Consider the following 13257-nt stretch of genomic DNA (forward strand, 5'->3'; position numbering starts at 1 on the left):
TACACCCCATGCACGTCCCACGTCACCGCGACACCCTCTCTTGCCCTTGGAACCTTAGTACACTGTGTCGTGGTCTCTGGTTTGCCTGTGCTGTGAACCCCACCAGAAGCTTAGATCCTTGAGACGCACAGCGGGTGCCTTTTTGGCCGAGACACGGCTTCACCCGAGGTGGCTGATTTTGAAGCAGAGCCAGGCTATCACCTGCCTCCCTCTCCCGGGAGGACAGAAGCTCACCTCTTTGGTCTCTTGTGTAGATGATGAATCTCCTGGGCTCTACGGGTTCCTGAATGTCATCGTCCACTCAGCCACCGGATTTAAGCAGAGTTCAAGTAAGTGACTGGCTGGGGAAGGGGGGTGGCGGGGGCTGAGCCGGAGTCTACCCAGGAAGGGCTGATCGGGCAGGGTGTAGGAAGCCAGGGAAGTTTGACAGTCCAGGGCTGCTGGCGCGGGCTGATGCCCTCCGGGTGTGGGATTGCTTTCCCGCAGTGGACGCAGCCTTCTCGGATCCTGCAGGCTGGCGGGCCGCCCCCTGCAGGCAGGCCGTGTCATCGCAGGGGTCGGAGTTTGATGGAAAACCCGGCTCCGGTTGCCCTGGGGTCCCCAGAGCCTGGGTTCCAGGGCAGGAGGGCTGTGGGCAGCACAGCTTGACCCCAGCAGAGCAGATTTAGCTGCTTGGTCGAGCTGGGTGGATAATACCCTTTTCCTCCTTCCTCTCTAAGGGGTGAGGGGTCTCCTCGCTGCTCAAGCTGTCGGAACAGTGAAGGCTGGTTACACCAATTATACTGTAGATGAAAGTTCTAGAAAAGGCAAAACAGGGAGACAGAAAGCCGATTAGTGATTGTTGGGGGCTGTGGTGGGAGTGAGGACTGCCTGCACATGAGCCCAAAGGGACCTTTGAGGGGAGGGCGGGGTCCTGAAACCATTGTTGTGGGTGTTTGCACTAGTGTTTAAATTTACTAAACATCCCCAGACTGTACACTTGCAGAAGATGAGTAGTTTGGCATCTAGCTGATGCTCCGTGAAGCCGTAACCCACGGCTGCTGCCCTGGGCCCCCTCTCTGGCTGCCCCGTGGGTGTTGTTATTTCCCGGGTTCCACGCAAACCTTCCGCCCCCACGGCGCCACCTCCCTGTGCTTCTGTCAGCAACACAGAAGGGGTCCCTGCTTTTCTCGCCTGGCCTCCTGTTACCTTCCCACCTGTCTCCTTAGTGTCTTTGCATCCCCAAAACAAAGCTGTCATTTATAGTCCCAGACTTGTCCTTCTTATCTCATGTCCTGCCTTGGTGAGGGGCACCACCATCCACCCACCCCCCACGCCAGAAACTAACCCACTTTATCTGCCTGTCAGGGGAGCTCCTTGACCATCTCTGGTCACCTTCCTCCAGGCCCTGGGTGGTGTTGCCCCAAATCCCGCCCAGCCCCGGGTGATTTTTCTAAAATGCAAAGCCCGCCCTGTCCCAGCCTCACTCCCCACTGCAAATCATGCCTTCCCAGCACTGAACCGCTCCCTGTGCCCCACCCTGGCCTGGAGCCCCTTTGCCTGATCAGGCTCATAGCGGGGGCTGCTCAGGTCCTAGGAGCCTCCCCAGGACACCTGGCCCCTGCTGTGGCCTCGCCGTGTGGTGCTCGTGCCACCGCGTAGCGATGATGACGCGTTCGGCTCTGTCCGTCCCACCCAGCGCGGGGCCCTCCTCACTGTAGGGGCTTGAGCCGGGGTTTGCCGAGTGACCAAGTGAGCGGCTGTTCTGAGAGGTCCCACTTCCTGGCTGCACCCGCAGAAACTCCATGAGGCGCAGCGGGGGCCATTGCACGAGGTGCTGGGGTCCGTGCCGGCTACTGGTTGGGTGTTTATTTTTGAAAAGAAAGTTAAGACTATTTTTTTCCCAATTTTGAAAATAACACCTGCTCTTAGCCCGTGTGGGTGATGTGGGAAAGTGCAGTCACGCCCCGCGTCCCCTTCCCACAGATCTGTACTGCACCCTGGAGGTGGACTCCTTTGGCTATTTTGTGAATAAAGCAAAGACGCGAGTCTACAGGGACACGGCGGAGCCCAACTGGAACGAGGTGAGGCGTCTGCTTCCAGCAGCACCGGATGTTTTCATGGAAAGAGCCCACACCTCCAGGGCCTCCCTGAGGGCTTCCCCCGAAGGCAGCGACACTGCCAGCATTCCAGGAATCTCCTGGGGGTGGGGGTGACCGGCCAAGAGATTTTATCTCTGTGTTCCTGAGAATCTCACCCACCCACCCCGTATCACAAAGACCAAAGACTCAGCCTATTACTGGAGAAATGTTTGGAAAGAGACTTAAAAGGGTTTGTTGTCCTGCCTTTGTTAGCATTTTGTGTTTACTTGGTAGGTTTCCATAGCGTTTTTCCACAGAAGTTGGGCTAAGCTGGCTGTGACCCTCTTGGTTTCCGGAAGCCGAGGGCTCTGCTTGTGGGGCTGGGGGGGCCTCGCTGGTCTGAAGGGGCCTGTTTGCTCCTCTCTGGCTGCTGGAATTGTAGAGTTTGTCCCTCGCTCTCCCCCACCTTGGAGAGCTGTTGTGTAAGTCCCTTAACCATTTAGCCCTGAGCCTTCAGGACTTGGGGGGATTATTGCAGAGAGGCCAGTGTTGATTAAGTCCCCAGATCCATGAGAGATGCCTTGTCCTGGCTTCTGCCACAGAGAGCTGCCTCTCCTGCAGAGGAAGAAACCAAGTCATGAGGCCAGTGGGGCCAGCGGTGGGGCTGGAACTCAGCTTGCCTTTCTCAGCAGAAAGGGCCGAGTGACAGCTGTGGATGAGTGGGGATCAGAGCCTCACGGGATCCATGAAAGGTTTTACAGAGAGCAAGGGGGCCCTGACTCAGCAGAGGCACTGAGGGAGGGGTTCTAGGCACTTGCACCCAGTCAGATGCCAGTTGAAGCTGCAGGGAGGCGTGAAGGTGTGAAGGCTTTGATGGCAGCAGGTCACCTGGCACCACCCTTGCTGTGCATGTTCCTGGCAGGCGCACACCCCACCCCCACTGGGGTTCAGAAAGAGCTGCTGCCTTTTCTTCCCCTCACCCTCCTCCCTTTCCCCACCGAGAACCCATGCGTGAAGGCATCCCGAGGTGGAGCAGGAAGTTCACACCACGCCCACGCAGGTGGCTTGAAAGCCTAGGGGAGCATTCCTGCCCCCAAGTCCTCCCTCCTGTACCAACCCCAACGATCACTTCTTTTTTTCCTTTTAAATAGAATTTTTTTAGACCAGTTTAGGGTCACAGCAAAATTGAGCAGAAAAGACAGAGAATTCCCATTTACCCCCTCTGCCCCGCCACTGTTGACAGCCCGCACCAGAGTGGGACATTTGTTACGGTTGAGGCGTCATTACCACCCATAGCCTGTAGGGGACACTGGGGTTCATTCTTGGTGCTACACATTTTATGGGTTTTGATGAAGGTGTGATGACATGTATCTACTATCACAGTATCTTACCAGAAGTTTCACTGCCGTAAACATGAACCCCCATCGACATGTCATTATCACCCAGAATCCATTAGAATATCTCCATTTTTTTTTCTTAGAGACAGGGTCTTGCTCTGCCACCCAGGCTGGAGTGCAGTGGCACAATCATAGCTCACTGTAACCTTGAACTCCTGGGCTCAAATGATCCTCCTGCCTCAGCCTCCCAAATAGCTGGGACTGCAAGTGTGCGCCACTACACCTGGCTAATTTTTTTATTTTTATTTTTTAGAGATGGGGTCTCACTATGTTGCCCAGGCTGGTCTCGAATTCCTGGGCTCAAGCAGTCCTCCCACCTCAGCCTCCCAAAGTGCTGGGACTACAGGTGTGAGCCACTTCGCCTGATCAAATACCTGCATTTTTAACAAGCACCCCTGGTGATGCAGGTGGTGTCGGGACCATGCTTTGAGATGCTGGGGTAGGTTTGAGAGGCATTCAGGGCTTCTAGAAGCATCTAGGCTGGGCCACAGCATGGTGACAGGTGCCTACAGGGAATGCCCCTGAGGGTCCGAGCTGAGTGAGGAGGGTCTCCAGGTGAGGGGTCCTTCTGGGGCAGGAAGGGCCATGTTTGTGGAGCAGCCACAGCTGAGGCCCCTCCGGCTGTAGTGCTGCCCACCGCGCGCTTGGACCCATTTGTTCACACGCGACTCTCCTGCTTCTTTCTCGGGGCGGCAGGAGTTTGAGATAGAGCTGGAAGGCTCGCAGACCCTGAGGATCCTGTGCTACGAGAAGTGCTACAACAAAACCAAGATCAGCAAGGAGGACGGCGAGAGCACAGACAGGCTCATGGGCAAGGGCCAGGTCCAGGTGAGGCTGCCCTCCCCTCCCGCCCTCTCCCGTCCTCTCCCATCTGGCACTCGGGGACGCCCACGTGGCCTGGCACCCATGGCAGGAGAGCAGCCGCAGCTCTGAAACACCCACCGTGGGAGACCTGGGCTGATGCCCTCACGGGGCCAGACGGACTGCCCCTCTGTCTGTTGTGTCCTATCCCATCCCCAGCTTGTTCTTCCAGCTGAGGCCTCGGTTCTTTCGTGGCCCTGGGAGAACCCACAGGCGGAACAGCTCGGTGGTGCCGTGAGCTGAAATTGGCAGTTCCTGGGCCACCTCTTCTTGGAAAGCAAAACGGTCCCAGTGTGTGCCCACCCGACATCCCCTTTCTGGGTCCAGCCCCAGGTTGTAGGGTGGACCCCCCATCCCTGAGCAGGCTGCTCTCCCCTCCCAGGGCTGGTGTAGAAGCTGCCAGGTGGGCGGGAGGATGTATCCGTACAGGACCAGCAGTTGGTCCCTGGGTTGTCAAGGAGAACTGCCGGCCCCCGTCCTTGGGAAGGTTACCCAGCCCTGGGGCTCAGCGCCAGTTGTCAGACAGGACCCGGTGCCCCTGCCTGTTTCTCACGGTCCCAGCTGCGCAGTTCCCAGGGTGGCTGGGAGAAGGCCCTGGTACCGCCCTCCTTACAGCGCATCTCGTTAGACACAGCCAAGCCGGCACCTCGTCCCCTTCCACCTTCGTGCGTGGCCTCTGGGGGAGGGGGTTTTGACATTGCAGGTGCCCCTGGGAGCACAGGGCTCACCAAGAAGCCCCACCTCCCTCCCTAAGGGCAGGAAGTAAAAATCCTCTTCTGGTGAAACACTGAGGAAGGAAGGAGGAGGGTGATTTCCTTGAGTACTTTGTCATCTTTGCCGTGAGGGTTCACAAGCTCCTCATTCAGACCAACAAGTCCTTATGAGTGCAACGGGGGCCACGGCCCTGGCTGGCCCGGTTCCCAGGCAATGTGCTGCCGCCGGGTCTCCACACTGGGACACCCGAGGGAACCCAGTGCTCGGGACTGCCTGGGACCCCACTCCCTAGACCCTTGAGACCAGGTCTGAGAGCAAAAATGCTCCTCTAGTGCGTGCCTGAAATCCCAGCTACTCGGGAGGCTGAGGCAGGAGGATCGCTTCAGCCCAGGAGTTCGAGACCAGCCTGGACAGTGTAGCACAACCCCATCTCTCAAAAAAAAAATGTTTTTAATGCTCTTGGCTGTGCTGTTCTTGCCCCACAACATGGGTCTCGTTCACCCTCCCAGCCTCTGTGTAGATCTCATGGCTTCCACGCAGACGGGCTGCTCCGCCCCGGATGGTGCATCCTGGTGCTGGTGTCCTTTGAGAACTGAAGTTCTTTAGCATCTGTCAAGTGACAGCCATAGTCTGGGTGATGGTCACAGCTCAGGCCTTTTTGCGCATGTGCGTTCTCACTGTGTCCTTTCCGTAGATCTCTGAGAGAGCTCATTTGACACCAAGGAGACCTTCCCTAACCTGCTCAAGGTCCCTGGGTACCCAGGGAGGTGGAGGGAGCAGAGTGCAGAGCCGGCCACACTCCCTGTGCACCCCCTTCCCGCCTCCCTCCCTGGGTCCTGCATCTGCCCCCAGCACAGGGCATTCCTCACCCACACCCCAGGCCCCGGGCCGGCTCCCACCGGCATTCTGCACAGCCTCACTGCCCGCTCTTGCTCAGCTCATCAGACCAGGTAAAGGGGGTTCATATTCCACCAGCCTTTGCCTCAGATCATTGAATCTTCAACCACTGGAGTCCTGGGAGTGGCTGGATTTGAACCGTGGCCTCTGAGTCCTGGCTCCGAGTGACTGTGGGGGTCTCAGTGGAAAAGAGAAAAGAAGCCCTCGTTTGAAATCCCTTGCACAGTATTTTTTGATGCCCACAACTCATGCTTTACTCTCGGACAGTTGGGGTCCTGCTGGGCGCCCTGCCTTACCCTGGGGAAGAGGAGGGCAGCAGGTATCAGAGAAAAAACAGTGGGGCAGTAGGTAGAGGATAAAAGCAGATTTTACTCAGGACGATTGCAATAGAGGAAAAGGGACCTCAGCATAGAACTGGGCTCCATTCCGAGGACCATGTGGACAAGGGGGGGGTTATAGCCAACGAGCAGGGCGGGGTCGGTGGGTAGAAAGGGACTGAGAGGAAGCATCAGGGGTGAGGGGAATTGGGGCTCCGCTGAACTAACAGGGTTCTGGGGGGGCCGCGTGAGCAGATGGCACCTGGGGGATGAGGGATTCAAGCAGGTACTGAGGTCAGGGAGTTCTGGCTGGCCTGACTCAGCGTTCTTGCTAAAATTGAGCTGTGAAGGACAAGCCCGAGGATGGGGCCCAGTGGGAAGAAAGAGCCAGAGGAGGCCGGATAGAGTTTGGTCAGGGAGAGAATCTCCAGGACGCTTGTGACCCGGGCCAGTCACTGCCCCACTGTCTGCGCTTGTTCCCTCACCTGCAATTCGGGGCAAGGCCGCGGCACCACGAGCGTTCAGTGACCTGCCGCTCACAGGGTCAGTTCGCTGCTATTATTATTATTATTTTTTTCTTTGTCTTTAGACAGAGTCTCGCTCTGTTGCCCAGGCTAGAGTGCCATGGCGTCAGCCTACCTAGCTAGCTCACAGCAACCTCAAACTCCTGGGCTCAAGTGATCCTCCTGCCTCAGCCTCCCGAGTAGCTGGGACTACAGGTGTGCGCCACCATGCCCGGCTAATTTTTTCTATATATTTTTAGTTGTCCAGATCATTTCTTTCTATTTTTAGTAGAGATGGGGTCTCACTCTTGCTCAGGCTGGTCTCGAACTCCTGACCTCGAGCGATCCTCCCAGAGTGCTAGGATTACAGGCGTGAGCCACCACACCTGGCCGCTATTATTATTCTTGTCATGGTCTTTAGGAGGCAGTGGAGGAGGCTCGATCCTGCTCTGCCCCAGTCACTGAGCCGGGGGGACAGCTGAGTGGGGCACGTGGCCCCTGGTCTTCCCTCAACGGGAAGGGATCCGAGCACCTCGCCGGGTGGAGGGTGTGCGTGACTCAGGCCAAGTAGGCGGCAGCTGGCCTGGCCCCTGGAGCTCCAGGCTCTGGGCGGTGGGGACTTGTTTGTGAGATCCGAAGAGGAAGGAAATCGGAGGAGGGGCGGTGATGCCAGTGACGTCCTGCGACCCCAGCCTGGTCTCTGTCTCCCCCACGGCCATTTTCCGCCAGGGGTACCTGGGGGAGGGTGTGCCTGACTCGCCGGGCCCGGCCTCTTTGAGTCCAGGCTTTTCCCAGTAACACCAGGTGCCTTCTGTGCTGTGCCGTGCGGGGAGGGGTGCCCGGCTCTCTGCATCCTGCTGCCTCCTCCACCGCCTCCTAACAACCATGACAAAAATAATAATAGTGGCCAGGTGTGGTGGCTCACGCCTGTAATCCTAGCACTCTGGGAGGATCGCTCGAGATCGGGAGTTCGAGACCAGCCTGAGCAAGAGCAAGACCCCCGTCTCTACTAAAAATAGAAAGAAATGATCTGGACAACTAAAAATATATAGAAAAATTAGCCGGGCATGGTGGCGCACGCCTGTAGTCCCAGCTACTCGGGAGGCTGAGGCAAGAGGATTACCCCGTGCACTTTGACTCAGAAGTTGAGTGGACAGACCTTTCCGTGAGGCGAGGCAGGTGCTGTCCAGGTGGGGAAGGCGCAGCTCCCAGGTGTGTCCGCGGGGCAGGAAGAAGTCCAGACCCAGCCGGGCGGGCAGAGGCTCCTGGCAGGCCCCGGGGCTCTTCTGAGGGGAGGGCCGAGGATGGAAATCGAGTTAACAGCAAAGCCACCCACACACTCCCGTGGGCAGGAGGAGTCAGAATCTTCCCGGTTTGAGGTCTTGGCTCGGTCTGGTTTTCACTCCCCTACACAGTGCCCATGAGCGTTGGGTTCAGGAGCCACCGGCCTGAGGCTCAGATTTCAGCTCCTGCTCTTCAGACGAGTGTCCCAGCTGAGTTGCCAGGTCCCCGCTCCCCTTCTTGCACAGGCCAGAAAGGCAGAGGAGCGACACACGGCATGGATGCAGCCGTGGGGGTGCTGCTGTCCGGGAAAGAGTCACCAACACTATGGCTCTGAGCCCTCACACGTGTGGCAGGTACAAAGGACTCAGGCGAGGGTCCTTTCCGAGCCAGCCCTGAGCCTCAGTGAGCCGTCTGAGCAAGCGAGGCCGTCCCAGTCCATCCTCAGACACCGAGATCCTGCTGTGCCACCCCAGCGATGGGGGCCTCCCGCATGCCATGCCCTGGGGGCCCCAAGAGCAAGAAAGACCTTTGTCCCCAGGCTTCACGACCCAGAGCAGGGAAACCCAAAAGGAAGGATGCTACAGGTGTGCTGAGAGCCCGGCCGGCCCTGTCCCAGGGGCAGCTGGTGGCTTGGCTGGCGTGATTATTCGGAGGGTGCGGTCGGGACACAGAAGCCTTCGCGGGGAGAACACGGAGTCTGTGTCTTCAGGGAGTGATTTTTTGAGCTTTAGGCAGTAACATCCTGTGCTTCAAGCCCAGCAGGGCACAGGAGTCGTGGGAATGCACAGGGCGCAGCGCGGCTGGAGGGCTGGCAGAGCAGTTCCGTCTGCAGCCTGGCCTGGTGTGCCCGGGACAGGGATGGGGACCGGGACGGGCCCTGAAGGCACTGTCCGAGTGCCCCAGCACATCCTGGGCCGGCTGTCGTTTTCTTCTCTCCTCCATTTGCAAATTCTCTAGGTTGCTGAATCTCCTTAGCCCTGTTTCTTTTCCTTAGGGGTAACTTTGTACCGAGCCGTCGAGCTCTGTCTGCTCCCATCTCTCCCGTGTGCACCATTCCTCCTGACCTGTCATGTGTGTTGCCGGGCTCCGACTGCGCCCCGGCTCGGGCATCAGAGTTGGTTTTTGTTATTGCTGTTCGTGTTTTACGTGAGCCGTGGGGGTGAGATTCGGGCCGAGGGTCTCTGGTGTGGTCTTGGCTTTATCTGGAGCTTCACTCAGGCAGGCAGAGCAGGGTTCCCCAGTTGTCTCTGCCACCCCGGGTTTCGTGGGAACCTGACCAGACACGAGCCATCGGGTCCGATAGGGCCCCCCCTAGGGGAGCCCTGCAGCCGCTCTCCACCCCCCACCTCGAGGGGAGGCCCACCCACTCGTGACAGTCTCCCTGAGGGACCACCTGCTCCTCAGCGTTTATGCCCCAAGAGCTCACGGAGGTGCTGGCAACAGCCGTGTGGATGTGGAGGTGACACCCAGGTGGGTGGGTGCACCCGTGTGCACAGCAGCACTGACCCTGCCAGCCCAGGTGCCCACGAGCCGGGAAATGCGTAATCGGAAGGTGGCGGAGCCATACGGTGGAATATCACTCGGCCTTCAAAAGGAAGGAAATTCTGACACACGCTACAACACGAATGAACCCCTGTGACATTCTCTCAGTGAAATAAGCCAGTCCCAGAAGACAAATGCTGTGTGAGTTCACTTCTGTGAGGGATTTGAAGTAGTCAAATTCATAGGGACAGAAAGTAGATAAGAGGTTGCCAGAGGCGGGGGGGGGGGGGGGGGGGGGGTGGTTACTGTTTACTGGGCTGGAGTTTCCGTGCCGGCTGATGAAGACGGCCGGAGATGGCCGGCGGTGATGGGTCACAGCAGTGAGTGTGCTTAGTGCTCCAGAACTGTACACTTAGAAGTGGTTACAGTGGTAAATTTTTTATGTATATTTCACTGCAACTTGTTAAAACGTTAAAGAAAATAAAACTGCCCACAGGGTGCAGGGACGGACATGGGAGTCCTAACTCAGCAAAATCGCTCCCCGCCCCTGGTGAAAGCCCCAACCACCAGAGGGTGCACCCTGCCCCCAGCCCCGGCCACTCTGCAGAGCCTCAGCACTTTCACCTGTAAGAGGACAGACAGGTGCCCGGCCCAAGGCAGTTCCCAGCGCGTGTGACTGGTGCTGATTTTGTACCAATACACATTTTACTATGTGTATTAAATAACTTACAGATGTATCTTTTTTTTTTTTTTAAGAGACGGGGTCTCTGTCTCCCAGGCTGGAGTGCAGTGATGCAGTCGTAGTTCACTACAGCCCCGAGCTCCTGGGCTCAAGCGATCCTCCCACCTCAGGCTCCCACGTAGCTGGGACTACAAGTGTGTGCCATCACACCTGGCTAATTTTTAAAAATTTTTTGTAGAGGCTGGTCTAGAACTCCTGGCCTCAGGCGATCCTCCCACCTCAGCCTCCCAAAGTGCTGAGATTACAGGCATGAGCCACCACACTCAGCCTGATTTCTGTCTTATGTATATATGTCTGGATACGGAGGTACCACAGAGAATGAAACGGACAAAGCTTACGTTCCAGCAGGGAAGACAGACATCAGCCAAAATAAAGCCTGTCGGGTGGGAAGTGGAGGAGGTGTGGGTTGCAGCCGGTGGTCGGGCAAGGCGGATGCTGCTGTTAGTATAAAGGCACAGGGGGGCCCTGCCTGTGCTGCGAGGATTATCTCAGGCCCGTGTATGTCCTGTCCACATGGCCATTCACCGGGCTGGGGTCTCAGGTGTGCCTGGGGGGTGGGGACATTCTTAGGTGTATGAGACATGCCTGGCTCGTGTCACAGAGACATAAGTGGGAGAGAAACTTACATAGCCTCTTAAACACAGACTTAGGGGGCATGCCCCAGGGGGTCTCTTGCACCAGGAACATAAAATCAGTGATGTTTATTTTTAGCTAACATTTGGGAAAGATTTTAAGCTGTAAACACCACGAGAATGTAAACACACATGAGCAAATCCTTCTTGTACAGATTTCCCAGGATTTGTCCTGAGGAAGCATGCCACTGCCACTGGCTCAGCAGAGGGACAGTGACGCAAGCCCCCCTGGCTCTATCGTGGGCCAGTTTTGGACCCTATATCTTTTCTGCTTTAATTTGCACAGCATAAAATTTACCCGTTTTAAGTGTAAAGTTGAATACTTTCTTAGTAAATTCACAGAGTTGTACTTTTACCAGCAATCCAGTTTAGAGTATTTCCGGCACCCCAAAACAATTTCCTCTTTCCCATTTACAGCCACTCCATATACTTACTCCCAGACCCAGGCTGATCTGCTTCTTGTCTCTAGAGGTTTGCCCATTCTTCACATTCTGTAAAAATAGAATCATACCAGACTGATCTTTTGACTGCTTTCTTCCACTTAGCACAGTATCATTGAGGGTCGTCCACACTGTAGCATGATCAGTACTTTGTTCCTTTTCATGGCTGTATAATACTCCCTTGCATGCATATGCCACATTTTTGTTTCTCCATTTGCCGGTTGACAGGTACTTGGGTTGTTTCCAGTTCAGGGCTGTCATGGTTGATGCAGCTGTGAACATGTGCTTGGCACCAGGCTTTGTGTGGGCCTGGTGTGTTTTCATTCTGCTTGGGTAGACACCCAGTGCGATTGCTGGCTTGTGCGGCAAGTTAACATCTTGGAGAACTGCCTTTTTTCCAGCATGGCTGCCCCATTTTACATCCGCAGCGGCTGTGAGAGAGCTCGTGTTCTCCACATCATCACCAGCGCCCGTTGTAGTCTACCCTAAGAGGGTGTGTTCCTCGATCTTTTTAAATGATGCTGGAGACAGGTTGGGAGCAGAGAAGAGCAGCAAAGAGTTAAAGATGGGATAAGCCTGGCACAGGCCTGTAATCCCAGCTACTCAGGAGGCTGAGGCAGGAGGATCGCTTGGGGCCAGGAGTTCAAGGTTGCAGTGAGCTGTGATTGTGCCACTGCACTCCAGCCTGGGCAGCATAGCTAGACCCTGTCTTTAAAAAAAAGTTCAAGAGACCAGGCCATGGTGCAAGACCACAGTGAGAGCCACAGGGGTTCTCTGCTGGTATCTGGGAAGACCCATGCCTGGAAGTAGTTGCAGTGCAGAAGCACAGAGCTCAGACAGGAGCAGCTGGGGACACCCTGCTGCCCCATCCAGGGTGGTGACGGTGGACATGGAGGAAGCTGTTGTCTGCAAGGAGGTGAGTGAGGAGGGAACAAGCATTTCCTCCTTTGGGCAGTTTAGTCATACCCGCCTCCACGCCAGCCAGGCGTGGGCGAGAGGATGCCCTGTGGCCGTCCATCGGTGGTGACTCATCTGGCCGCACCAGCTACAGAGCTAGCAAGGCAGCACTTGGTCCTCCGCAAACCACCATGCGAGGAGGTCACTGACGCTTCGGGGCTGTGCTCAACGCCTGTCCCAGCTGGGCTTGGCCTCCCCGGGATGGGCGTGTGGGGCAGTTTTCTAGGTGGACCTCCAGGTCCCCGTGCACCAGGCCCACCCACCTCAGTTGATCTTCCCAGGCCCTCACCATGCCCCCCCAAGGGAGCTGAGCAGAGACCCAGACCACCCCCCGAGGCCACTGGCCCCGTCAGAGCAGCAGGCACATTCCTCACCGAGCCCTGGCGACCCGGACACATCCGGACTGCTTCAGCGTTTCCCTTGACTGCCATTTCCCCCTCCGTCATCTGTTTTTCCAAACCCCCGTCCCTTGCTTGTTTACTTCTCTGGTGCTTTAAATAATTGCACGAGAGAGCAGCCAGCCTTGAGCGATGTTTGGGGTTAGGCTTCATCATCGCACTATTCTTTGTGCTGCTGCTTCCGCTCTGCCGAGCACACTCTGTTCTTGGGGTGGCTCCAGCCACGGACAGCCTTTCCCCCTGGAGCCACCGGCGGGGACCACTGTGAGGGCTGGGTGTCTCGTGGCTGACACCCCAGTCATTTTCAGTCCCTGGGAGCTGCAGAGAGGGGTCTGGTGAAGAGCCGGCCTGGGCATGTCGGGGCCAAGTGGGGTGGGCGCTGGACGCCAGTGCCCGGGAGTGGATGAGGGCTGGAGTCGGGCTGCTCGTCACTCGGCCGGCTTGGTCTGGGAGGGCAGGGGCCGTGTGGGGCGCTCTCTGCCCTGGGCCCATTGGAGGCAGTGTGTGCCATTTGGGGTTCCCTGCTGGGAGTGCCGCAGGCCCTGGGACAGCCTCCAGAGCACCGCAGCGCGA

General features: G+C 57.0%; 1 protein-coding gene across 1 annotated transcript in view; it reads left to right on the forward strand.

The window, feature by feature from the left end:
- Window positions 1–13257, forward strand: part of BCR (BCR activator of RhoGEF and GTPase) — a 114705-nt gene that overhangs the window by 92919 nt on the left and 8529 nt on the right. The window contains exons 14-16 of the mRNA XM_045534212.1: window positions 255–329; window positions 1966–2063; window positions 4154–4285. Of these exons, the coding sequence (XP_045390168.1) occupies window positions 255–329; window positions 1966–2063; window positions 4154–4285 (305 nt within the window). The remainder of the gene's footprint in view (window positions 1–254; window positions 330–1965; window positions 2064–4153; window positions 4286–13257) is intronic.

This window comes from Lemur catta, chromosome 21 (assembly GCF_020740605.2).
Source record: "Lemur catta isolate mLemCat1 chromosome 21, mLemCat1.pri, whole genome shotgun sequence".
In the NCBI taxonomy this organism is placed as follows: Eukaryota; Metazoa; Chordata; class Mammalia; order Primates; family Lemuridae; genus Lemur; species Lemur catta.